This window comes from Perna viridis, chromosome 7 (genome assembly GCF_037379345.1).
Source record: "Perna viridis isolate PV_CMFRI_1.1 ecotype Kerala chromosome 7, ASM3737934v1, whole genome shotgun sequence".
NCBI lineage: Eukaryota > Metazoa > Mollusca > Bivalvia > Mytilida > Mytilidae > Perna > Perna viridis.
This window is the reverse complement of record NC_142451.1, coordinates 23187593-23214693: the sequence shown is the minus strand read 5'-3', so window position 1 is coordinate 23214693 and position 27101 is coordinate 23187593. Positions and strand designations below refer to the sequence as shown.

General features: G+C 32.5%; 1 protein-coding gene and 1 long non-coding RNA gene across 7 annotated transcripts; one reads left to right on the top strand and one right to left on the bottom strand.

Moving 5' to 3' along the window:
- Nucleotides 1–79: 79 nt before the first annotated feature.
- LOC148611864 (kynurenine--oxoglutarate transaminase 3-like) lies at nt 80–21629 on the bottom strand. 4 transcript variants are annotated; one of them, XM_088592821.1, is made up of 13 exons: nt 21495–21629; nt 18952–19061; nt 14796–14863; nt 13436–13487; nt 11446–11547; nt 10569–10805; nt 9681–9803; nt 8365–8485; nt 7159–7325; nt 6102–6291; nt 5513–5586; nt 4956–5042; nt 80–984 (listed from the first exon to the last, which is right to left on the bottom strand). In XM_088592821.1, exons 2-13 carry the CDS (start codon nt 19051–19053, stop codon nt 931–933), a joined length of 1377 nt encoding a protein of 458 aa, XP_088448947.1. In that variant the 5' UTR covers nt 19054–19061; nt 21495–21629; the 3' UTR covers nt 80–930. The 4 variants fall into 4 exon arrangements, with proteins under 4 accessions (XP_088448947.1, XP_088448948.1, XP_088448949.1 ...); XM_088592822.1 differs by lacking the exon at nt 21495–21629 and adding an exon at nt 21123–21141; XM_088592823.1 differs by lacking the exon at nt 18952–19061 and having other exon boundaries at nt 21495–21619.
- Nucleotides 21294–26243, top strand: LOC148611863 (uncharacterized). Of its 3 annotated transcripts, none has more exons than XR_015924261.1 (3): nt 21294–21392; nt 24960–25027; nt 25828–26085. It is a non-coding gene; the product is annotated as an uncharacterized LOC148611863 (long non-coding RNA). The 3 variants fall into 3 exon arrangements; XR_015924259.1 differs by lacking the exon at nt 21294–21392 and adding an exon at nt 24353–24461 and having other exon boundaries at nt 25828–26243; XR_015924260.1 differs by lacking the exon at nt 21294–21392 and adding an exon at nt 24592–24730.
- Nucleotides 26244–27101: the final 858 nt, after the last annotated feature.

The window sequence follows — 27101 nt, the reverse complement described above, 5'->3', positions numbered from 1 at the left end:
GAAAAAAGGGGTCTTTGAAACATCTTATCCACTATGGATGCCATGTAATCCCTCCATTATAAATAATTATAAGAATTAGTCAAAATATGATTTTTATTTAATAGTATATCTTTAACAGTGATCTACACTTAAAATATTTAACAAGTTACAGTTCATGATCTTCAACAGCTAAACACTCATATGAGTATCCACAGAGCAGTTAAAGTTTCAGACATAAAATAACTTGGCAGGAATCACATTAAAAAGCTAACAGCACTGATCTTAAATATCAAAATAATATACACCATACACCAGAGAATGATATTAACATTGAGAATTGGAATATTACATGTACAAGTACATACATGTATTATAGACTGATATCCCAATTTAAATAAAAATCTTTTCATGTAACTTCAGATAACTAATTTCAGTAATTGCATTGAATTTTCCAAACTTGATTTCCAGTCACACAAACTTACAGACCATAGTAGTATGCAAGAGTAGTTTGTGACTTAAATCATAATATATACTGCTTCTACAACTTAAGTAGGTTTTCGAGTATTGTTTCTGTTTACTGACTTAAAAAACAAATCTTGGAATCAATTTTATCTTAAAAGACAACACTTCAAAATCTGAATGGTAAAGTTTGTATATTGTATATTCAGCATTTTCAATTTTATACCACTGCAAGATATAATTTACTTTATTCTTGCACTAAAATTATCATACAATTTCAGTAAAAGGTGAAATTTCCTTACAGCAGTTTTAAAACAAAATTATTTGCATTTTAACAACTAAATTTAAAAATTTGTGAATTTATAATAATCAGGGGATACAATTCTGACAGTAAATGAGCTGTATTACATCAAATGCTGGTTGCTCTTCCATACTGTTTCTAATTCTTTATACATGAAGACTCAATATGAGCTAGCACAGAATATCCAATCATTAAACCTTCCAATTCTTGAAAATCTCATCAGCCTTCTTCAGAGTTTCATCTTTCTACAATATTCAGTTGAATACAAAATGAATAAGCAATTACTGATAAAAAATCATTTCAATAAAATCAAATTAACATAAATAGAAAACATGGTGTCAAGAGGTGAAGACAGAAATTACCAACAGAACAGAAGCGAACCTGAAAGGATATGAAGCTTTTTCTCATACTGACCCAGTGATTTAAATTGAACATGACTTTTTAACCACCAGGCAATGATTAAATTTCTGCAGGGTTTTCCTGCCATTTTACATTTTCCAAGGTCTCTCCAAATTTCATGGTAGTAATCTATTCTTCTTCAGTCTATTCTTGATTTAAATTATTTCTCCACTCTCTATGGTAAAATTTAGATTTCAACATGCTCACTAAACTCCTATGATGAAAATTTTAATTTTACCATCAAGAGTGGAGAAATAACTAAAACCCCTTATTACTGAGGGAGAATCTATACATTTTGTACCTTATAGTCTCAAGTTAAACTATGAATTTCTAACACACCCTTATTTTGCAATACTGTACAATTGGCATCCTGATAACAAGTAATATTGCATGGTTATCTCTTTGACTTCTCCACAATAAATGTATACCAAAATAATTGTTTTAAAAATTAAGATGAAGAATAACCGAGTGGAAAAGTTTTAAAATTCCTACAGGGAAATGTAATAGAACAATTATGACAGCTTATACAATATCATGTTTAATGGAACACTTGAATCTTTATATGGCATGCACAGATGCCATAATTGTAAAATATTGTGTCATCCTTTTTCCAGAAAAAAATTCAAATCAATATCATATGTAACTTCTGAAATTATCTACTTTAAAAATCTTTAACATTACATAGATTACCAATTTTTTTCAAAGAGGGGAGACCATAGAAGACTGGCAGGATGAAAACCACCTTATCCTTAGCCAATGATGCGCCTACTTATTATTCTCGTCGATGGCATACAACTACCACACCAGATCTAGCTTTCTGTACTGATGATATACACCAAAAAATCAGTAGAAAGGTATGTGACCAGCTAGGTGGCAGTGATCATCGACCTGTCATGATATCCATTGCAGAAACAACAACATCTGAGTATGCTCAGCCACCAAGATGGAATTACAAGAATGCAAATTGGAGTATGTTTCAAGTTAGAACAGATGAACTTACAAGGGACATAGAAATAGAGGGAAAGAATATTTACAATGTGGTGAAAGCATTCAACACTGCTGTATTAAAGGCAGCAAAGGAAAGTATACCAAGAGGTGTAAGAAAGGACTACAAGCCATACTGGTCCAGTGAGATACAGGCAACACACGAGGCACTCACAAAGGCAAGGGATGATGCAGAACTAAATCCCAGTTAAGAAAATAACATCAAACTCCAAAAGTGCAAGACCAAACATGTAAGAACAAAGATCGAATGTCAAAGGAAAGGGTGGAGAGAGAAAACATCATCTATGGATATGGAAAATGATACAAAAAAGCACTGAATGATGAGGGAAGCAAAGGTGAAAGGTCATGCTAGAAGTTGAAGGAGAAACAACCATAGGGAAAGCGGGAGCAAATGAATTTGCTAAAGGCTATGAGAAAGAAAGCAGCACTGATATACCGCCATCACAGAAAAAAGAGGTAAGAATTGAATTGAGAGAAAGATCAAAAATGCCAACACATGAACTTATGCACCATGTTTGAGATGAAGGCAGCCATCAGAAAAATGAAAATGAAAAAGGCATCGGGTCCAGATAATATCACCAATGAAATGCTTCAACACCTTGGTACCTTAGCATTAACAACTTTGCTAGAGATTCTTAACCTGAGCTGGAGACAATGTCAAGTCCCTCAATGTTGGAAAGAAGCCATAATGATGCCAATACTGAAGAGGGGAAAGAACAAGTCGAAAGCCTGAAGCTACTGCCTAATTAGCCTAACAAGCAGTTGCTGCATATTAATTGAGCGTATAATCAACAAGCACCTACAGACATACTTGGTATCGGAGAACATTCTTGGTCAAGAACAAGCTGGTTTTAGATAGTACAAGAGCACAGAAGATCAGACAACACATCTATCCCATGTAGTCGAGGATGCATTTCAATCAAAGAAAGTAATGCTAGCCGTCTTTGTAGAACTTCAGAGAGCATTTGACAAAGTTTGGAAAGATGGCCTTCTTGTGAAACTTCTTAAATTTGGAGTAAGTGGAAGAATGTACAAATGGACCGACTCATATCTGTACAATAGAAAGCCAAGAGTACTGGTAGACGGGAAGCATGGCCGAAAAATATTTCTAAAACAGGGTGTACCACAGGGAGGAGTATTGCTACCAACTCTCTTCATACTCAATATGAATGACCTAGTTCCAGAGCTACCAAATGGTGTACAATCAGCACTCTATACAGATGATCTTGTCCTCTGGTGCTCTTACCATCAATAGAGAGAAAACAACAGCAACCCTCTATACACTCTCATTTAAAACCCAATCTGTCAAACTGACCATGGATGACATCCATATCACAATGGAAGATCATTCAAACATACCTTGGTGTAACCATCGATAAAAAAACTTACATGGAAACAGCATATAATGACAGCAGAAGCCAAAGACAGAAGAAAACTAAACATAATGAGAAAACTTGCTGGTACAAACTGGGGCGCTAATGAGAAAGTTTTGAAATCTGTCAATGAAGGAAATGTATGCCCACATCTAGAATATAGATCTAGTGCTTGGATGACAGCAGCTAAGTCTCACCATCAGACTCTAGATAAAGTTCAGAATCAGGCACTCTGCATCATCACAGGAGCCATGAAATCAACACCTATTGCTAGTATGGAGGAAATTACAAACATACCACCATTAAGTAAGAGAAGAGAAAGTAAAGCTATGATACAGGCCACCAAATATCAATGCTTACCAAACCACACAATGAATGAGAGACTGAAACAACCATCCTCAGGCAAACTCAAAAGATCCAGCTTCACTCTAGAAACAAGAGCATTTCCATGAAAACACCAAGAATATCTACCTAAGCATGTCAAACCTATAGATTTTAAAATGAATGACAATCTATGTGCAGAGAAGAAGGACAATGTAACCATTCAGACAACAGTTCCGTTACTCAGTGCCAAAGATGAACAATCAAACATCATCAGAAAAAAACGTAACAATGAGCATGCTGGAAGAAGAGTATCCATCAGAATTGTGGGCAAGAGTTTACACAGACGGTTCAGCCACAAATGCGACAACAAAAGGAGGGGCCGGTATCTACATAGAATACCCAAATGGAGTACAACAGTCAATGGCAATACCAACAGGATTACATTGCACTGACTACAAGGCTGAAGAAGAAGCACTCATCCATGCGACAAATTACATCAAGGAAACCGCAGAAAATATGCAAGTAGTATTCCTAACAGATTCCCTCTCCGTAATACAAGCACTGACCAACAACAAACTACCACAACTTGAAAGAGTTATTTATTCCATCAAGAGCCTTAAAACTGCCATACAGTCGATACCTTCACATTGTGGAATCAATGGAAATGAAAAAGCAGATAAGCTAAACAACAGCAAGATGAAAATTCTGTCTGCTACATAGAGATGAAGACCATCATCTCTGCACATTACCCCTCAGAAGCAAGATAGCTACCATCAACTAAAAAGATTTGAGCAAACTACAATCTTCAGGCTAGGGACAGGGCACAACAGACTCAACCAACATCTGTACAGAGTTTTGAAGGTCATGCGTCCCTGTGGAGAAGCAGAGCAGAATACAGAACACTTCCTGCAGATGTGCAAGTTACACCAGGCACAGAGAGAGAAGATATGGGATAAACCAACCCCTATTACAGAGAATCTGCATGGACCTGTGGAAGACCTACAGAAGACGGCCAGATTTGTTGAGAAGACTGGCATTCAAGTGCAATGGCGAACGACAAGAAGACCAATTTTCTTCTTTACAAGAGTATTATATTCTTGGATCTTCTCACTTACCTTAATAAAACAAAACCTAACAAATTTCTCTCCTAGATTCTTATGCTCTTGATTGTAGAATGCTGATGGAGGTATCACAGATAGTTTCTACAAAAAATATTCTCAATATGTTATTGGGAGTTAAAAGGAAATTTGTTAACACAACACTAATGTCTTGCTAATAACTCGTTGATCAAAATGATAAATATGGCTTGAATTTGTTAAAAGTCATTTTGTGACATAAAGAGTTTCAAGAAAGTGTGTCAAAATTTTCATAGCAAAAAGGTTTACCACAAATCTCTACTAAAGTTCCTGAATGGGGTCAATCATGAAATGATGAATCTATCTATTATGTCCAGTGAAGGTATAGAATAATTACCAACCCCAATTGTCATTACCACACATCAAAATCCTCTAGCCTTAAATATGATAACACACTATTGTAGAGAAAATATTGTTTCAACAATAAGTATTGAAGTAGCTCCAAGTAAAGCTGGTAATTCAACCACACAGTAAAAAAATCCTTACCACTACATGTATTATCAACTCATGTTAAAAAATAAGTTCAAGAAACTAACCTTCTCTTTACAAAGCCATCTCACAAATTTAAAGTCATATGGGTCACTTGTTCCATCATCAGGGATGTCTATCTCTGCAATACAAAAAATATTTGCTGAGGAAAAGTAATTCTCATCAAATACATAAATTATTCTATAACTCCATAAACTTTGTTATGTTTACACAAATTGTTTCATCCAAAGACTAAACATTAAATAATTTTTATCGTAATGCATCATATCCACTCGAAATAACCTCAATCTGTGATTCTCTACTCTCTATTAATTGTGCCAGGAATTGGATCACTTATTTAATTTATTGAAAATTTTTGGCAAAAAATGAACAAGTAATATTGTAAATTTTCATTATTTCTGCAGTGGACTGAAGCACGAAAAGTAGTACACACAAAAATGATTTTTTAACATTTTATAACACTAATCAATTTTTTAAGCCGCGGAAATTGATATGTTACTATACAGAATAAAACAAAATATAAGTGACCACAAAAAAATAAAATCTTTACAATATCCTTGAGTTCCCCTTTTTAGGAATTTCATATCAAAACCTTCTTTTTTAAATTTTGGAAACCCCCTATAAATGTCAACTTACTAAGATTGGATATATCAGCCATCATAAAGTATCCACCTTCAGGCATAGTGGGGACCATTCCAATCTCTGTTAGACTTTTAAAAAGGGCATCTCTCTTTGGTTGTAGCTCCTTGGCTAAGCTGTACAGATAGCAGTTATCTTTATCATCAATGATAGATAACTCATATTCTAACCCTTCTGCTACAGCTTCCTTATGAAGATTAAAATAATATATGTAGGGGGATAAGTCACTATCAGAGTAAATATTGAGTAGTAATCACAAGTGGTAAATTATAATGGTCCGCAGAAGAAATTGTATAGCTAATTCACCGAAGTTTGAAGGAAATCCATTCAAAAATGAAGGTGTCAGGCCACAACATGCTATGATGGACACAAAGATGGACTGACTAGACAGACAAGTCCAAAACATTATACCTTGGCAAGGATGTTGCATGGGGTATGAAAAATAGAAGATAAGAAATGTTTTATCATGATCTTCTGTTACATGCACTTGATTTTTACAAGGACAAAGGTACAATGAAGGTTGATGTCTGTTATTATAGGTTTGATCAATTAGTTCATAACAGCTTCATTTTTTGTTTAAATAAAAGTAATCTTAATTTCTACTGCAGTTTGTGTCAAATAAACAATGGTCTTAACTTTATAGGTAGATAACAGGTGTATGTACATTTGTAATGTTTATTTTCTGAACTTTTCACCACAGGTGTATGCAGATTCTAGGCTTTGCCTATGCGGGATGTTGCTATTTATACTCAAATAAAATTTGTCTCTGTTCCTACCTGCATACATCACTTCAAAATACTTTACTTCTGTCTGAATGATTTTGAGTCATTTATTTTTTAGAGAATCTACATGAACAAACGGCAGGGATGTCAGTAGTATTTTAAATAGCAAGGGGAAAAAAGAAAAGTAGCAGGTAGACTGATAAAAATTTTGCATGAGTTCATCCATTTTTGGAAATAGAGTAGCCATCAAATTTTGCCAGTTGACGGCTTCTAATGACATCCCTGTAAATGGCCCTGACCCTCTGTCCTTATAAATTTTCATAATTGTTTACCTGTATAGGTGTAGGACACGTGTATATACAGTTCTGATGTAACACCTGCATTGGTTTAATGAGATGATCAGGACCTATACCCCAGCCTAACTTCCATCCTGTAGCACTGAAAGTTTTACCAGCACTTCCCATAGTAACTGTTCTCTCCCACATTCCTGGTAAAGAGGCTGAAATGGATAAATTCCTATCAATTAAAATAGTGACCAAAACAAGTCTTATTGTTTATGTTTATTAGGAAAGGGCAAGCATAATGAAGAAAATTTTTCAATACATTTTTTTTTTAAATTACATGATCATCACATTGTTAAGTTATTTTCAAGCTTATAATACATGAAGGAACAAATTACACAAATAAATTTTGTTGCCAATTCAGTTACCCTATCCTTTTATACCTGTTATCCCAATATATAAGCATGCACAGATTCAAGTTGCGCAAACCGGGCATATGCCCCTCTATAATAGGGAAGTTATCTTTGCATGAAATCATTTCTTGTATAATTTTATTTGATATCCACAAATAAAATGCATAAAATACATGAAATAGGTGTCGATACATTTATTGTCTTGCAAGACAAAAAGTCGACCTAGATAAATTTGTATGCATGTAACTTCTGGTGACCTTATTCCACGCATGTGCTGTAAGGGTAGATTCTAAAAAAAAAATCTGATTGCAAAGTGAAAGTGGTTATCAATGGCAAGGAAAACCGACAGATTTAAGCCGTAAAAGAAAAAAGTTTGAATATACCAGTAACACAAGGATCCTTTTGTAATTTACATATTGTGATATAATGTGGCACAAATGTAGTCAGTAACTGTCATTATTAATTAGAAAAATAATCAAGAAATAGATGAAATGAAATGTAAACAAGACACATGCTTACCTGTGTATTCGTTATTGTATTTATTTTTACCAAGGTAATACTATTTTTAACCCAGGTGATTGTCCTTATGGCAATCTTCAGAAGTAATGGCGAAAAATAATTAGATCAGAGCTATCAATCTTCTTTGATTAAAAAAAACGTTGTTTTCACAATATTCTGTAGGTATTATCGAACATTTATTGCTTTCATTGCATTACTACAAACTTATTTCATTGAATCAGCAAAATTCAGTAAAATCAGAATTGAACAAATTAGGCAGCTAATGCAGCTTTTAAAAAAAATAAAATAAAATTCTGATAATAAATACAAGTTGACAACATCTTACCAATTTTAATATGTTTATGATTTTCATAAATCAACCACTCGTAAACTTCATCAGATATACAGATGGTATCATACTTCTTACAAAGACCTGCTACCATCTCTAATTCATCTTGTCTGAAAACCTGATAAAAAAAAGAAACGTCCTATATATATATATAATGCTAATTCAACTTCACAAAATAAAGCATACATAGAAAGTTTGAATATTTGTGGCTTAAGTGTCAGTCCCTGTAAGAATCAGGCAGTAGGTGATATATGGTATGAAAAAACCCATCATTTTGATAGTGTAATTTGACTATTTGCTTCATAAGAATCAAGGAAAACAGACAAGATTCCCCATTCCATGCTGGACAACTGAATTACAATCTCATTGAAATGCACTGCAAATGAAAATTTCAAGGGCAGATAACTCTGTCAAAAACCTCATTTTTTTAACATTCTACAGAAAAATTTCTGAGCAAAGCCAGAGATGCAGAGATCAAATAATGTTTTTTTTTTTTGGAAATAGTGAAAGCATCCTTGAGTGAAATCATACTGTCAGATCGGTGGGGATTTGATATGCATGTTTCTGATTTTTCCCATGTTGCCTGTTTCTTACAAATACTTACACAAGCAATATTTCTAAAATTTTTATTTACATATATATCTTACATACATCCTTTACATACATGTATAGTTAACTTTTACATGATTTTACAAGTTTTTATTAGAAAAAAGAGGCTACACAATCATATTCAAGTAGTACTATGCCTCTTTTGCTACATAATTACAGATATTTGTTTAATATTTTACTGGGTTGCTAAGCTCATAATGAATACCAGAAAAGGCTATAGCTGAAAGTTGTATAAAAAACAAACATTTTTACAGTTCCTTGCTCAGTTAATCTACAGGTTTTCATTTCATAAGTTACAAAATAATTCACATCAACAAGTATTTCCAGGCATTCTAATCATCCCGAAGTTGACTAATAAACACCCAAGGGACCATACCAAGAAAATAATAGGTGTTAATTAATATTAGTCTATAATTAATTACCAGTTAGAATCTAACAGGTGTTACTTTAAGCTATCATTATGCTGTGAAAATTGTATAAACAGAACCAACCTGGGACTTAAGAATTGTTTTGCTTCAGACAAGTGTATGTGTATGGTTCACCAAGGTTGAAAAAAAACATAAAAAATGATATCAATTTAATTTATAGAGTGTCTGGTATAGGCAGGTATTCAGATTGCTAAGGGTTCAGTTTATACAGGTTTTCAGATTGTTCAGAGTTCAGTTTAGACAGGTTAAACAGCATATTAAAATCAACTGTCATACCTTTCCTACTGGGTTATTTGGGTTGTTAATCATAATAGCTTTTGTCTTCTCGTTGAACTGGCTTTCTAATTCTACTGGGTCTAACTTCCAGTCATCGCTGGTCAAAGGACCATCCTTCTTTGTCTGAAAAACACCAATATTTAAAGTTAAGCAACATAATTGAGCAAGTTAACATACTTCATACCACCCTTCATACAAAGTCTTAAATTAAAGAAGGCATAAAGTTATTTTTTATATAAGTAAAGGGCAAAAGCCAAATTTCCAAGCCCTTTGGACTATGTACCAATTTACTAAAATTGTGATAAATAAAAAAAAATATTCTAAAATGAAATGATGAAAAACATGATAAAAAACCAAAAGCTCTACATACCAAAACAAATACTCTCCTAATTATTATGAAAATCCTTCAAAGTAGATTATCTTTTCCATTAATTTGAAGATAATCCACTAAAATTTACTGCAGAAACTTTGACAGAATTGTAAATGTTTGACTAAAGACTTAGTAGACAGATAGAGACATATCTTTGAATAGACATGATGGACAGAGTGGGACATATCTTGGAGCAGACTTACTGGACAGAGTGGGACATATCTTGGAATAGACTAACTGGACAGAGTGGGACATATCTTGGAGCAGACTTACTGGACAGAGTGGGACATATCTTGGAGCAGACTTACTGGACAGAGTGGGACATATCTTGGAGCAGACTTACTGGACCAAGTGGGACATATCTTGGAATAGACTTACTGGACCGAGTGGGACATATCTTGGAGCAGACTTACTGGACAGAGTGGGACATATCTTGGAATAGACTTACTGGACCGAGTGGGACATATTTTTGAGTAGACTTACTGGACAGAGTGGGACATATTTTTGAGTAGACTTACTGGACGGAGAGGAACATATCTTGGAGTAGCACCAGCAACCTTCACCATGGGCTCATAACAGTCAAAGTATGGCTCAACTATGATTACTTCATCTCCAGGGTTAATAAGGCCCTGTACAGCACAGAACAAGACACCATATGCTCCAACTGATATTGTGATATTGTTCATTGGGTCCAACGTCCTGCCCATTACTGGACCGTACAGCTTAGCCAAGATATTTACTAGCCTTGGATGTCCCTAAAAAAAGACAGCACTTGGTTAAGAAAGTGTTAATATGTGTACCATGATTTATGCTGGTAAAAATCTTGTGTCTTAATTTAAAAGAAAATAATGGCTCCTATGAACTTTCACTGTGCTTAAATGTAATCTAAGTACTGGCAGTTACCTTTTTGTTCAGTTATACCATATACTGATATTTTAATTCCATCTTTATGGTTAACTATGAAGCTGAAATAAATTCCTTAGATACATAACTCCATTAAATAAGAGATTTTCCAAAAAACAATGATAATCAAAACCACCATACAAAGTATTTTCATAGTTAAAGTGAAAGAGAATTTACAGACAACCAAAATGAGGTTTTTACTGATTCCTGTAACTTGCTGAAATTTTAATCCTCACATAATAGAGTTTTTTTAGAGTACATTTAGATTAACCCTATAACTCAAGATGTCAGTCTGGCTGAAATTTTATCAATTAACCCAAAACACACCTATATCCATCAAGAAGTCTATTTAAATATACATTTTGGTCCAAATAAGATAAATATGATAGCTGCACATAATGTAATTGCAAAACAAAAGAAAATTCAACAATTGACACAAACATAATAATTTTATGCCTAAACCTTTCCTTTTTCTTGATTTATTGAACTTACATAACTTCTTGTGTATTGACTCAACAAAGCATTATCAGACCCATCGACAGCGTGGACCATTTTATCAATCACATGCTGAGGAGGCTTGAAGTCTGGAAAACCCTAAAAGTAGATGAAGTATATCAATTACAACCATGGTAACAAGAAACTGTCTACTTTTTTTTATGCATACAGCATTGTTTTTACAGTACTTTAAGTAACAGTCTTTCTAAAAATCAGATGGTGATTCATACATGTCTAAAACCCACCAAATTAAATTTTATTTCTTGTTCAGAAACATTAACAGATCATATAACAGTACTATATTTTCATTTGGTTGTTGCGCTTCCAAGATAAAAATTATATAGATTGTTCTTCATTTGGTTTAATTTGGTTGATTTTAGTGGGAGATGAATACATGATTTTCTAAAAAGTGCAGATCTGAGTGCAGAAATAGTTATCATTAAGTGAAAGTATAGCATATGCAGACTGAAAAAGCATAATTGTTTGGCATTTTTTTTTTACCATGAATCACTTTACCATTGGTAGTGTCTGAATTTTATGTGGAAAGGTACTTAAAAAAATAAGCTAAGTGATCTTACTAGTATAGTTTCCTTCATTTCATGTAAAAAGAGAAACAGCTTCAGTTGTTATCTATAGACCATATACAATTTCCACACTTAGTACTGCGTAAAATGATCCTGACTTGTTGTGGCCAGGTACAAGTGCCTGGTTTAAGACTTACCATTGGATGAGAAGTACAAGAAGTGTACAATATTCTAGACTTATTTTTTTTCACTATACAGTTAATGTTGCTTAGCTTCTGCAATTCTTCCTTAGTATTAAGCAGTTCACAAAAGAGTACTGTAAACATACTAATTTTCGCTATTTTCGCTGTGGACAGAAAAGCATGAAAAATAGTACACCACGAAATTGATTTTTAACACTCTATAATGCTAATCTATTTTTGAATCCATGAAAAATTACACTAGCAAATAAACTTACCTGCGAAAATTAATACATTTACAGTATGTCTCATAAGTTGCTTTCAAAGCTTTAAGAAAATCTAGTATTTCAAAACAATCCTTGTTCAATTAAAAAATATTAGTTGAAAATACCTCAAGAATAACTGTTTTACTTGTACATGAAAAAAGTTACTTATTTATCAGTGTCAGTCTTAGACTTATATTTCTTTTATCTAGAACTGGAAAATCTGAGGCAAAATAGGCAAATTGGACGCTTAAGTTGCTGTCTTTGTAAGAATCATGCAAAATCTTAAAAATGTGATACACCCCAAAAAAGGCTACATATTTTTATTTTTGTAATTAAGTTGTTTTATGGGTCTATACTATGAAATGTGTAATTATTCATTCAAATCTGCCTGCTCTTTGGAGATAAGCAACATTAAAAATCCAATAGATTCTATTGTATTTGAGCGTCATTTACAGAGTTATCTCCCTTAATTTTGAAATCTACAGTGCATTCTATATAATTTTTATCTCCAAAGAGCACGGGTAATATGAAAAACCACATGTTAATTTCTGTTTACTATGACATTTCAAAAAAAATATCAAAAATAAAAATATGTAGGCTTTTCACCCATGAATCAAATTTTGCATGATCCTTAGCTGGAGTGCTACTTAAGTTTTCTTTTCTGTCATTCTGAAGACTGACAACCATGAGAAGATGCAGAGTTTGAAATTAACAAAGGCCCACTCACCAATGGGCCCTAAAATTTGGTGTGAGCTACTAAAATTTCTACAGTGAAAGTTCTTTGTAAAGAACTATACATACTGGGTACAAAAGTTTAAGCTGTGGGCTACCAAGCCAAAAAAGTTAAAACCCTGATATGACTATTAGCAAAGTGACAGATCAAAACAATAAGATATTGTTTGGGAATTTAATTTATATAGACTATAGTACATGGATACCGAGGTGAAAAAAGGAAAATAACTTTCATGGAATAAAAGTATCCTGTCTTCTGTAAAATTCTCTTGCACAAAAAACTTACCTGTCCAAGATTTAAGGCTTTGTTTTCTACAGCCAACTTTCCAAATTCCACCCTAAGAATTAAAGAAAGAGTAAAAACATTTATAACACATTTGAACACTTTAAAACCAGTGAGAGTTCAACATCGATTATTGGCAAATCCAGGGATGACCCAAGTAAGCAGTTGGACATTCCCCTTTCCTTAGATTCAGAATTTTCTTAATTCTGAGAGTTCTTTGGACAAATAGATGACCAAAACAATCCTGGAACCTCTATTTTTTTTAAATCGTAGGATCCATACCTGTCAAATCTACTTTTTTTCTGTTGATGCTAGTATTTCTCTCATTATTTTTGTATGGATTTGAAAACTGAATGGACATGATTTAGTTTTACACCCAGCACAGAATTCTAAACAAAAAATCTATTGTGAGAGTACTAATGTTCGTGGGGTACCAATTTTTGTGGTTTTCTTGGGTAGGCCAAACCACGAAATTTGGTTCCTAACGAAAATGAGATTTCCATTTATGTGTATCCTGCTTGTATTTCATCCCTAAGCCACGTAAATTAAAGTATTTTCACAGTATTTGTATTTTAGCTTGAATCTTACATATAAAGTGATGTAAACAAATAAGACTTGAATTTTCCTGTGAACCAATATGTCAATATTCTATTTCATTTATCAATAAAATCTGACTCAGTGACACTGTTGGCTAAATTAGGAAAATGTGAGTCACCTTTATTTCAAATTTTCAAATTGGGAAATTTGGAATTTCACTTATAAAATTGAACAGAAACACCGTATTTTGCACTTTGACTAGCCATCTATTGGAGTGGGAATCTTTCATTAGGGGGAAACAGCCTTATTTTGACGGTATTATAAGGCCAACAATATCACTGAGACAGGACTATAAAAAACTAAACAGGCTGTAGACAGTTTATCATAGACAGACAAAAATGTTGTTAAAGTGCCAATCGATATAAAAATTCAGACACTGCCTATAGTAAGGTGATTGATGTTGTAGAAAAACCCATGGAACAAACAATGATTTTTCGGTCTTCATATGCAATATTTTTCTGTGAAAATGGTCTTCTCAGTATTTAAATCTGTACTTTTGAGAAAACTACGCTTTAACCTCCCAGTAAAATCAATCAAATCAAACCAAATCAAGAACGATAACCCTTGCAAAGTGATAGTTTCATGTACAATCTATATAAATTTTATCTCAAAAGCGCAACAAATGAATGACAAATAAGACTGGTTATGTGGCCTATAGCTGTTTCTGAACAAGAAATTATGTGAAAATGGTGGGTTTTTGACATACATGGATCACCTCCTGTCTATTTTTAACACAGACAGCTATTTAAATTTAATCTGTACAAACCAGACATTCTTCTCTGTTCCCTTCAGTCTATCTGCACCTCTTAATTTTGACATCTTGGAATAATTTCTCTGAAAGGAATAAGTAGATAATCCTGCTGAACAGAAAAATTTTTTCAGATGTGCAATGCATTTGATTACTGATCTCATGCAAAACAGATTTTAAAGCAAATGAAGTCTGTGCAACGTATCAAAACCATGCAGTCCTTGGGTTGTAAGTAAAAATGAGCTATTCTGCTATCTCTATACAATGGTGATTTTATCACTCTTTATATGCAAAACATTAAACATTCAAAATTTATTAATATCAACAAATGAATTGAACAAAGGAGAAAGTTTGGTAAGGACCCCTTTTGTCCTCATAATTTGTGTATTTTTTAAAAATTGATTAAAGCTGATTTCTAGGTAGTAGTAGTATAGTAAAAGGGTCACAAACACTAAATACAAGCTTTGATTGGTCTGATTTATGACAATTTTCCAGAAATAATATTATGCATTTATGTAAATTTTACAAAAACCTTAAACTTTTAATATTTCTTCAATTTTTAAGATGGTTTTAGAGTGTAGTGAAAATGGCAAGATATTTGTTCACAGGATATTTTCACATGAGTTGTAACTGACAATTATACACAAAACATATGAAGCATGAGAATGAACATGCATACAGCAATTGTTAAAAGAGTGAAAAACTGCACAAATTTTGGTGTTTTCCAGCCTTTTTAACAAATTTTACCAATTTCAGCCAAGTTTGAATGGCATATATGACCATATATGTTCAAATGATTACCATAAACTAAGTGAATCAATTATAAAACACATTAAAGAGTTGCAGAAACATATCAAATTCTCTTCAGGTAAACATTGATTTAAAAGCCCTATTTAGCCCTTACAGAAACCAACTCCTTTTCAGTAAATTATACATACATATAGAATGGTTCATGCAATATTGATTGAAAAAATACATTTTTTTATAAATACTCTGCTTTCAACAACAAATCATTTTAGCAGCAAAATTATATGTATTATTTTTCAAATTTAAGCAAATTTACAGCTACTACATCTATTATTTGTGAAAACAGTTATAACCAAATAAGAAATAGTAAAGAATATAGAGCAAAAATATTTTTTACAAGGCCTGTAATTAATTAAAAATTGAAAATTAAGTTATGATCAAAATGTCATTAAAATTTAATTTTAGTTTTAAATAAACTCTCACTCCCTGAAACATGTGTGCAGCATATCAAAATTTTCAATATGTAATTGGTATTCTGTAACCAACCCAGGTATACTTACTCCTTAAAACACAAAGAAAACAATCTACCAGGAAATGTCATAAAAAGTTCTACAAATACATGTATGAATGAAAATGAAGTATGGTGTGTAATAGAACTACTTGTTGAACTTATTGATCTGATAGATAGATAAAAATTATCATAAAAATGATGAACTGTAGGTCAATAATATGGTCATAGAAGATGATCTAAACACTTGATATCTGTTAACTATTGAATGAATAAATCATCACATTTTGAATCAACACTTGCTAAAGAAAGGCAACTAATGTCATTAGAATTTAGAATACAGTCTATTAAAAGTTTTGAAAATAAATCAATATACTAACTAATGAACTCGCAAGCAAGTCATGTACAGCAATTACCAGTAGTAGTGTCGTTATCAGAGAGTTAATTACATAGATAGTATTCACGATTAAGCAGTAGTACAAGGCCCAAGGCTTGTCAAAATGGAGGTGAAATGGAGGTGGACCTGTAAAATTAACTACTACAGGCTAACAGTCACTATGTAAAAATTTCTGAAAAATGTATTTCGGGCCTGTGAACTGAAAAGTTAGTTGTGAAGACAGTATAGATTTTCTGTGTCATGTATATAATAAAGACGAACTTGTAGCAAGTCTATATATTACTCAGGGCTTTCATTATCTTTTCTGTGAACAGGCTTAATAGAGAAAATGAACTGTCTACATCTTCAAAATATATCAAAGGGGGAATGGACCCATTGTGATTTTGAACCATCCATTTCCACTTTTTGAACTGTCTACATTTTGACAGTAGCCTGTTCTTAATGAAACCTCTGGTTACTCAACTTTGATCAGTTTAAAAAGTTATTTCAAAGGTGGCAATGGCAAAAAATACATCAGCTTTTTTTAGGGGGTAGGATTTTTCATTCATAATCACCAAAAAATCATTTTTCAAAACAAAAAATATTTCAAGACATGAAAAGGTATATCAATACTTTAAAATTCACGAATACACATATATAACATTTTATCTGCTCTATAAACATGAATTTATAGCCACTAGCAAATGTTTATTGATCAGGAATGTGTCTTAATCATCCTACCAATATATAATCAGGGGAAACAGCTCTCCTCTTATGGAAATCCAAAAGAGAAACAAATACCCTTTGGCTTAGATTAGTCTTTAAAGTTATATAACTGAACTTTTAATTGGTTTTTAACTTGTTTTATTTATTTTTAATTTTTTTTTCACTTGTACTGGTAAAAAGTTACAAACATCAAATTTTATTATAAACAGATGGGAAATAATTCATTTGAAGATCTCAGTTTTCCCATTAATTAAGAACCCCAAAAATAATCAAACATTTACAATATCAATTTACTCTGGGGTAAATAGCCTGAACCAATACATCAATAACAAACAGAAGAAAAAATGGGAAGATTTATTAGGGGAAAATTGGTAATCAATAAGTTTACTCTGTTACTATCAAAAGCAACCAACCTTTACCATTGACCTGTAGTTTAACCCAATAAATCAGTTTTGCATAATTTCACATAAGGGCCCATGATTTTATTTCAACATGTTCTAAATTAATCACTATACAACACTGTTTATATCACATGGAAAACTTAATAGAAACTTGTTGCATGCTAATTAATTATATAACATATGCTATATCATGGTATAAATCTAAAGGTTGGAATTATGCTGCATTGATTATTGAGTATTGATTTAAAAAAGTGTTCAAAATAGTGTTTTCACAAAGTTTTAAAGTAACAGGCTGATATAAAAAAAACAGCCAGCAAGATTAAAATATTCATTCAGATTTTTTTCATGTAGAAATTCTAGAAATTTCATGTAAAAAGTTGAAGATGCAACTGTTGTTGGATTGGACCATGCATCATTTACCACACTCCATCTAAAATCAGAAATATTTACAAAGTATTATAAAGATGGGCTAATTGAAGTCTGAAAATCATAAAAATGGCCTATTCTCAAAATTTTAATCCCAATTGCTGGTGGGTCTCAAACTTTTCCACAATCCACCTATCAGATACTATTTATGAAAGCACAACTTTGAAAATTATATTCAACTTGTTTAATTTATAGGTTAAATCACCAAAACACAAGACTGAAAGTGGTGTTCAATGTTACTTATTTTATAAACTATCACTTTTGAATGATATACTGAATGCATTCAACATGCATGCAATTACAATACAGAAACACAAGAAAGACAGAAGTCAACTGGTCCCAGGGAACATATAACCTACATGCACTCCCAATACATGTATCTACTTTTAATCATAAAATAATGTGCATATTGTGGCTGCAAGTGGGACCTTTTGTCCATTCAGTTATTAACTTGAAAAACTCTGAATAAAATTATGAATGAACAAAATTGCAGCTGAACAAACTGTAGACCTGGAGTAATCTCCCTTTATATAAAAAGTAAAGGCCAAAGCTGAAAGCATACTCAATCTAAAAATGTTTTTGACTTCAATGGTAACTAAGATCAAAAGTCTTGGGATATTATGACCTCACAAAAAGTTATATATACAGAATATTCTCAGACTTAAGCAACTTTGTATATTAGTAGCATTGAGGCCTACCCCTTTGCATTACATAAAAAAATCAACATGATATGAGTAAGTTGTACTATATCATCATGAATGTATTTAATGATGAGCTTTTACTCAATTTTAAGGCCAAAGCAATACAAAGTAATTCAGAGTTTACTAAACATGTGCCATAAGTGAGCGTTAGTCAAGAAAGTAAAAGTTAAGAGCACAAATAAACAACTATAAAGATATAAAAACACACAGAGAGATTAAAGAATAAGAGGGAAACAACTAATACTGGCTAATAACAAGCAACTCAAACCCACAACCATGCACCACTTACATTACAGCTACCAATGGGACGGATTGTTTTCAATCCAGATAACTGTACTATGTATGTCCCTAATGTTACACTAAGTCTTTTAGCAGTGTTTCCAATATTCATTCCTTCACCTCAAAAGTAGAAAAAAAGTAAAATTATTTCTGTATCATTTGATTTTTTTTTTCAAGGCTTTCATTATAAATCAAAATATTGTAGTAACAAAAACCACAGTACTTATAAGCAGATTAAAAACAGCAGGTTTTTTTTGGGCCTAATATATTTCATTTGTAGAAAATTATGATTTTTATCATCCACAATGCAATAAATTTTAATGGAGTGCAAATCTCAAAAAAAAAAGCATTGGGCAGACAGTTCTATTTTCAGTTTCCAGATTTGCAAAAGGGGATCCTAATATGGGCCCCATATTTTTCCATATGAAAAATGTTAAAAGACAAGCATTATAGTTTACTTGTGTTAATAATACAATGCTAAATTTGAAAACTTATTGAACTATATATATCTTTCTGAGTATTTTTTAATTGTTTCAGCATAAAATATATAACATTTGAAAAAAAAATCCCATTACATCAGGCCACCAAGGCCCCCTGAATCTGCCTATAATTTTTAATTAGTCCCACCTAAATACAGGTAAATGAATAAATAACAAAATTTGCTATGTACCAAATAGTATAAAAAATCTTTTCAAATGTATTATAATACAAATTAGCAATTCAAGGTTAGATATTTGTATCAATGGGCCTCAATAAATCAAATATTTGAATCTGAAGTCTACTGCTTTTCATTGCTCCAAATGGACAGTAACCCAGTCTGTTCGGTAGAAGAGTTACTTCCATTTGCTTAAATTTAAAAAAAAGCAAGACCAAGTTAGGAATATGAAAAAGGACTATTACATTTAAACACTATTGTTCTTGATAAAAGATATTTAAGTGACAGATTATTTCTACATAAATACTTTACAAATACATAGCTAGATATGCCTGCAGAGATGGAACCCTGAACAATTTGCAGATATATGGCAACAAAATTCAAGCTTGATGCAGCTCCGTTTTACACAAAAAAAGAATTTGACCAGAATGTAAGATTTCCATTAAACTGAATGCATTCAATTAATTAGACTAAGCCTTGTAAAAGAATAATGGGGAGATAAACAGATAGATGAACACTGTGATTTATATATATATATATATATCTCAAAATTTTGAAAGCTTTGATATTAGACCAAAAATGGATAGGCAATCACCCGAAGAAATTCCACAGAAATCCCATGTGTGGTTCATGTGTGTTTTCAAACATGCCTGCCTAAAATTGTGCAGTAAGGTAGTGCTTTTGGGCAGTGATTATAATTCCTTTATCAACCTTAAGGCATTGAGATTTTATGGTTTCACTGGTTAATTGACATTAACAATTTCATATTGGGAAGAATCCTTTAGTGCCAATTACATACTTTTATACATTTTCATGCATTTTTGAAGATTTTCAAGACTGAAGCAAACAACTTTTTATTGTAAACTTAAAAAAAATACCCTATTTAAAAATGATCCATGCTACCAAGAAAGCATTTTCAATGCCACAAATATTTTGACTCATGTGTTGACACTCAAATATACCTTTACAAATGTGTGTAACTCTTGAAATTCACATCTTCAGATTTCTAAATTAGGGCATTTTAGACCTCAGGACAAGAGGTCCAAATATTTTTTGCAGCCAAATGTCATCTAACAGTGACATTCAACTTTCCAAGTGCTAAATTATTTGTCTGAATTTTTAATCAACTTTATAATCACTGGAGTCTTTCTTTAATCCCCCAATGTCAAAAGGTAATATATACAAGGTTGTGTACAAAAAGTAACACGTTACTAATAACTCTGCAATATCTTTTTAAGTGGAAGGACGGGACTATGATAACTCGAGATTCAAACCTTCCAAAAAGGTTCACATAAATTTGTGTACCAAGGACAGCTGATACAGAATTTGACCTACCACTACCAGTAGGTGAGTAGCGGTAGGCGTATGCTTCAAAATGCATGTGCAACCTTCCAACAAAAATGACAGCTGGTTCTTTAATTGAATAATGATGCATATATTCTATATCAATGAACAACGATGAAAATAAATGTCCCTCAATTGATTAAACTATGGAAAAAAGGATGTCTCGTGTCGTGTCCGCTTACCCAGTTCAAGTTTAAAAGGGAGATAATTATTATTGAAATGTCTGAATACCACAAAACAAATTTCTTAAAAACAGACAATACAATAAACTACGTTTTTCCTTTAAAAATTACGATTTAAATTACATCAATCGGATCTGTGTAGAGGAAATGGGCAAGTAGTTCCGAATGATAACTAAATCATAATCGACACTGCTCGACTATTCCCATTACACGAAAGTCTAGAATAGACTCGGGGCATATTGGAAACACTACGTATACAGACACACTGAAGTATGTAAATGCCCAGACTTCCAATTCCAAGAGAGTCGGTAAAATCGCGTGTATAAATATACAAATCGTGTATACCAGATGTAGCAGTTTAATATGTCTTACCTTATATAGTTTCTACTGCAGAATTAATGGGTGCCGCATTCAGTCAAAACAGGAAGTGCATGGAATATAGGGAATGGAAACTCCCAACGTGTTTATACATTTATAATATGTGCAAAAATAACATCTCTGGTTTTTAATTATTATGTTTCAATGAAACATAACTCAATACCAATACATGTTATGTAGTTAGTTTATATAATATCATAGGAGAGACAATTCTTACTGTTTGAGCTATATATACACTACACGGATAAATTTATAAAACTTTCTGACACCTTAGCATAGTCTGCCGTTAACTTAATATTTCATATCCCGAGGCGGATCCAGGAAGGAGTTCCCCTGTTCAAAATTTCTGGATCCGCTTCTGATAATTAAGTGCCTTTGTAAAGAATCAGTTAATAGCACCTAACAAAGACAGGTTCCGGACTTTATAAGATTCTATACTTTGAATTTTCAATGAAAATAATTAAATTAAAGATGAGATTCAGAAATATGTTATATTAAATGTCCTGCAGTGGCGAAGTGGGGTACAGGACTTAGCACGTACACCTCCTTTTGGATGGAAAATTTGTCGTTTTCATGTGTAAAATTGACAACAAATTGTAAATAATGTCCTAGTACCCCTCTTTTTTTCAGGAAATCCGGACTGACACCCCTCCTTTTTAAGTGAGTGTCTGGATCCGCTCCTGCTTATTTAAAAAGTTTGTCTAGCATGCAGCTTCTTGATAGCCATTTTATTACACCTTTCTTCAACAACATCCTAGGATAACATATTACTATTTACAATAATATTGTTGGCGATCTTAATTGTTAAACAGTTGAGACATCAAGAATTACAATATAACACTTAAAGAAACAGACCACAAGAACATACGCTTATTTATATATGAGTGTAGTGCAGTTCGTTTTTCATTGTCGTGACATGCATTTATATGAGTCACGGCTGATTAACACTATCGATGCCATGTCACCAAAAAAAGAACATGATTTTTGTGCATACTGATAAAGACATATAATAAAATGGAGAGTGCCAATACCCTGCACCCCCTCTGGATGCAGGGGGTTGGTGCCCCTCCACTTCACTGGAAAATTTGTCATTTTCATGTGTAAAATGACAAAAAAATGGTAAACAATGTCTTAGCACCCCCTCTCTTTTCTGAGGAGTTCCTGCTTCTTGAAGCGTCTAGATCCGCCCCTGACAAGGGTAAAGTAGTCACCTTCACTCTGTCCCTGTCCTGAGTATGAAACTACGTTATTTAGGAGTCAATGTGCGATTTATACGGTAAAAAGTTAGTATTTTCAATCAGATTATTCTGACGTTTATTTTTATACATCCTTAAAATTTTCAGACGATGCACCACATATAATTACATATGTCGAATAACATATACTTTTTGAAAGTATATATTTGTAATTCAACGATTTTCAATCACGTTTAATTGATCGAATAATTAATGCTTCATTCAATCTACTTATTTACCCTTTTACAAGTTTGACCTTTTATTTAAATATACGAAATATTTCTTAGTTTAGAAAGTTATTTTTCTTCTTATTTCAACAGTGTTTGTTTCGAAAGAGTAATCAAGGGAACCAAGGTTATAGCGGTAATCAAAAGAATGTAATCCAGGGACAAAGACCAGACATGGAAAACAGACATACACAACAAAGAACATAAAGTAACTAAAATCATACATACAAAGTAACAAAAGTAAATGAGCAACTCGGACTCCACTAAAAACCGGGAGCATGGACCAGGTGCACCGGTAGGGTAAGCGTCCTCTGCTTTTCTAGAAAATCGTCTTACGGTATTTCTGGTATTTGTTTATCAACAGCGGTAAGATGAACCTGTACTGGGACGTGTATTCTTAATATATTATCAAACTGAAAGATATTTCAAATCCTTTCCCGCGTTGCAGCGTATTTTTGTATTTACAAATCGAATACTACATTGGACACGTGACTAGTACGTTACCACCTTTACACCAGTTCATACGTTTTAAGTTTCTTTTTTTTTAATGTAGAACATGTGGCTGTTGTCGTTTTTTTTTTCTATTGTATAAATTTGATACGATTTCTAACATCTCTATTTACAATAACTGTCAGAGTAAATCTCTTGAGATGGTTATCGCATTGGGTTCTTATAGGTATCCACTCCTTTTATGTTTGGTGTTTTCTGACCGGCGATATCGTTGTAAAAAGAGTTATTGTTTCATGTTTTTTTCATATTTAAATTATCTATGGCATAACGCAAGCTAACGTGACAATTCTTCATTTCGTGCATATGAGATAGGAATTATGTTGGTGGGTGACATGAATTGCATTTTTCTTTAATAATAACTTTTTGTTTTCAACGGGAAGCAAACTTTTTTGTCATCTGACTACTCTTTTTCCTGTTTTAATTACGCCACAATTAATTTTTGTCCTTTTTTTTAAACAAACTTTTTTTTCTCCAGTGATAACTTAAGTCAATTTATTTTTATTTTTATTTTTTTTTTTTACATTTTTCAGAAAGATACTTCCCATACACCCCCCCCACACCAAAAAAAATCAATAGGTGGTTGCTGGCTAAAGTATGTACGCTGATGCATTTGTTGCATTCCACCATATCCAGTGCATATCCGTGTTTTGGTTTTGTCTCAGTTTTTCCCCAATTCTTCAAATTAAGTAGTGTTCATACCCCAATTTAATTCTGATAGACATTTTTATGGTCAATACGGTAACTAATTTGTAAACAATAACATTCTATTTTTGGTTCTGGAGATTAGTTTCAACCAATCAGAGCTATGTGTCAAAGGGCGCGTTTGTCAATAATACGTATCTTATTTGTTATAATAGATTCTATTGGTTCTGTGTTGCGGCTAATTCATAAAAGTAGCTCCGATTGGTTGAAATACACGAGCCCGCTCTTGGGTGTCGATAAAATTTTCAAACCGTTAGCGTCTGTTTTGTAATCAACACAGCACTTTGGTGAGTTCCTTTTCTCGCAAAATTATGTTTTATTTTACTACATTCGGCAATTGATTATAGAAATTTATGTCTTTGCATTCTAAACTGTTACACATAAATTGTCACGTGTAATCAGCGGTGCGCGTTTGCTCACTTCTGAACAACAAAACATTTCCGTACAAGGTTGGGTTTGTTTTGATCAGGACGTCAATATTTGGTCCGCCATTGATAGTTATTCCGTGGAAAAATTAAGAGATAAAATCATCAAAATAAATCCTGCTGTTCTGTTTGTGAGTTTATGCCAACCAAAATGTACAGGAATGCAAATGGCTGTGGTTTGATCATAAATTCGATTTCTCTTCATAATTGAATACACTGAACAAAGGATAAGATTTTAAGCTCCCGCGAACTGTTTATCACCACATTTTTGTAATGTTAAAAATGTAGATCCAATACTGATGTGACAAAATTAATCATCGATTTGCAATGAATACATTCTGAATAACATTATTTTTACAGTAAATTGCTCAGAATGGCAGCTACAAAAGGACGAGGCCGACCCAAGAAAGCAGCAGGTGATGCCCCAGGTATGAGATAGTGTAAACTCAAACATAAGTATTTGTTTTTCAGCTGAAACATTTTCACACCTGATTAATTTAGTTTTTACTTCATTTAAAATTCTAAACTCTTGTGATGTGAGTGTTCATTTAAAATTCTAAACTCTTGTGATGTGAGTGGTACAAATGTAACATCTAACATATATTTGGCAAATATTACACCTTATAACACTTAAAACTTATTTACTTTGCATGTTTTTGTGTTACATAGGGGCAACAGAAAACAACCAACGCGACAACTACTTGAAAACCACAGAATATGCTATGCTTTCAAACTTGCTTGTCCCCAATACAGACATTAAAAGTATTATTGTTACGAAGTGGTCTTGGACATGAAGTGTTTTGAATCTGAGGAGGTTCAAGTGAAAATTTGAAAGCACACGCGCCTTTGGAAATAAATTGTATTTTTTTTTTTTTTTTTATAAAGTTTTAGCATAAAAAAGATAATTTATAAATGCATACCTACTTACCTGAATCATTGGATTAACCCACAAAAGTTCAATTCAGTCAAACTAGTACCAGTGCTAGTATGAATTAACAGGATGTGATACAAAAAATGTGAAAATGTCACCCAAGCTGCCTTAAACAGCTTCTGCAAATTCCAGGAATTATGTAGACTGAAGAGTTTACATTTCTTGTCCTCCTCACTTTATATTTTGTATATTCTGCTTTTTTTTAAAAAAAAAACCCATTGTAAACAACATGTTTCATATGGCAGTTTTTATAACAGATCAATGGTAATACATGTGTAGTTCATTCTTTAATTTTAGCAAAGGCAAAGGCTACAAAAAAGTCACCCAAGAAGGCAGCAAAGAAAACAGTGAAGAGAGCTGGTGCCAAAAAAGGAGCCAAGAAGGCTGCTAAAGGAAAGAAGAAATAGATCTCCATGATGAAAAGTCACCACCTTATAGACATGAATGTTGTTTGGCGGGTCACTTGTAGATTGTGTTGATAATGTAGATAATTTATATTTTTACCTCAGACACTAAGCAAATCATACTTAAAACTTTTATGATGGAATTTTACTACAACAAATTTTAACTCATTGTGAGATGATCTGAGTTTTAACATTATTTCTATTATATATATGGCAAAACATTTTTTTTAATACTCATTGTTAGGGAATGAATGTTTAAGTCTGCATCAGATATATATATATGTACAAATAAATGTTCATGACATTGTATTTACAGTCTTTATATACGATCATCTAGAGTTAATTTGGCAAAAAGTAGACATGATTTGAAGATGTATAAATTAACCCATGGTGATTGACACAATTTAAAATGCATGTAGGCCATTCCAGTTTTCATTGTAACTGCATAAAGGATGTAGTAATATTCGATTTTCTACGTTAATGCTAAAGTTTTTTTTATTGCAAGTTCAGTTGAATTTTGTTCCTGCATAATTTTTAAATATGTTTAATGCAAATCAAATTCTCGTCCTTTATTGCCAGTATCTTTACAAATTTAGAAGGAATTAATCTTGTATTTCTTTGATGCTATCAGATAAACATGCTACTGTCAAAATGTTATTCCGTTTCTGAATAATATCAAAGTAAAGTTTTGTATGCTTGAAGTTAAAAGATCACAACTATGAACTTCAGTGAATCAAAATGTTTTTATTTGCATTCATAGTAGAAATTCAATCCTAAAACAAATGGATATATCCCAAACTTCCTCTTCTGGGTTAGTATAATGAGGAAAACCCCAAGATTTTTCATTCTAAAAACAAATCAAGTGACACTAATGAAGCCAACAGTCATGTAACAATTGAAAAAATGGAATACTAATATAATATCATTTAATGGTACAGATGTCATTATTAGAATATCTGGAGTGGTGCTGCATAAATAAATTTTGCTTGTATTTTCATCTAACTCTGGGATGATTTTTTCCACTTTATAGTGGAATTCCGCTATTTCAAATCCTGATTTTACCATTACCATTTTTTTACTGTATATTTACTCCCGATTTTGCGAATTTCTGCTTTGTAGACTTCGTAAAATCATTCCTGCTAAGAAGTGGTGAGAATAATTGTAGTC

Excerpts from the sequence above, each read along its gene's own strand:
- LOC148611864 (XM_088592821.1), bottom strand. The coding sequence starts at position 19,053 with ATGAATATTGGAAACACTGCTAAAAGACTTAGTGTAACATTAGGGACA. Across the intron at positions 13,488-14,795 it reads GGAACAGAGAAGAATGTCTG|GGTGGAATTTGGAAAGTTGG; the intron begins GTTTGTACAGAT and ends TTTAATTCTTAG. Across the intron at positions 10,806-11,445 it reads GTCAATACACAAGAAGTTAT|GGACATCCAAGGCTAGTAAA; the intron begins GTAAGTTCAATA and ends GTCTTTTTTTAG.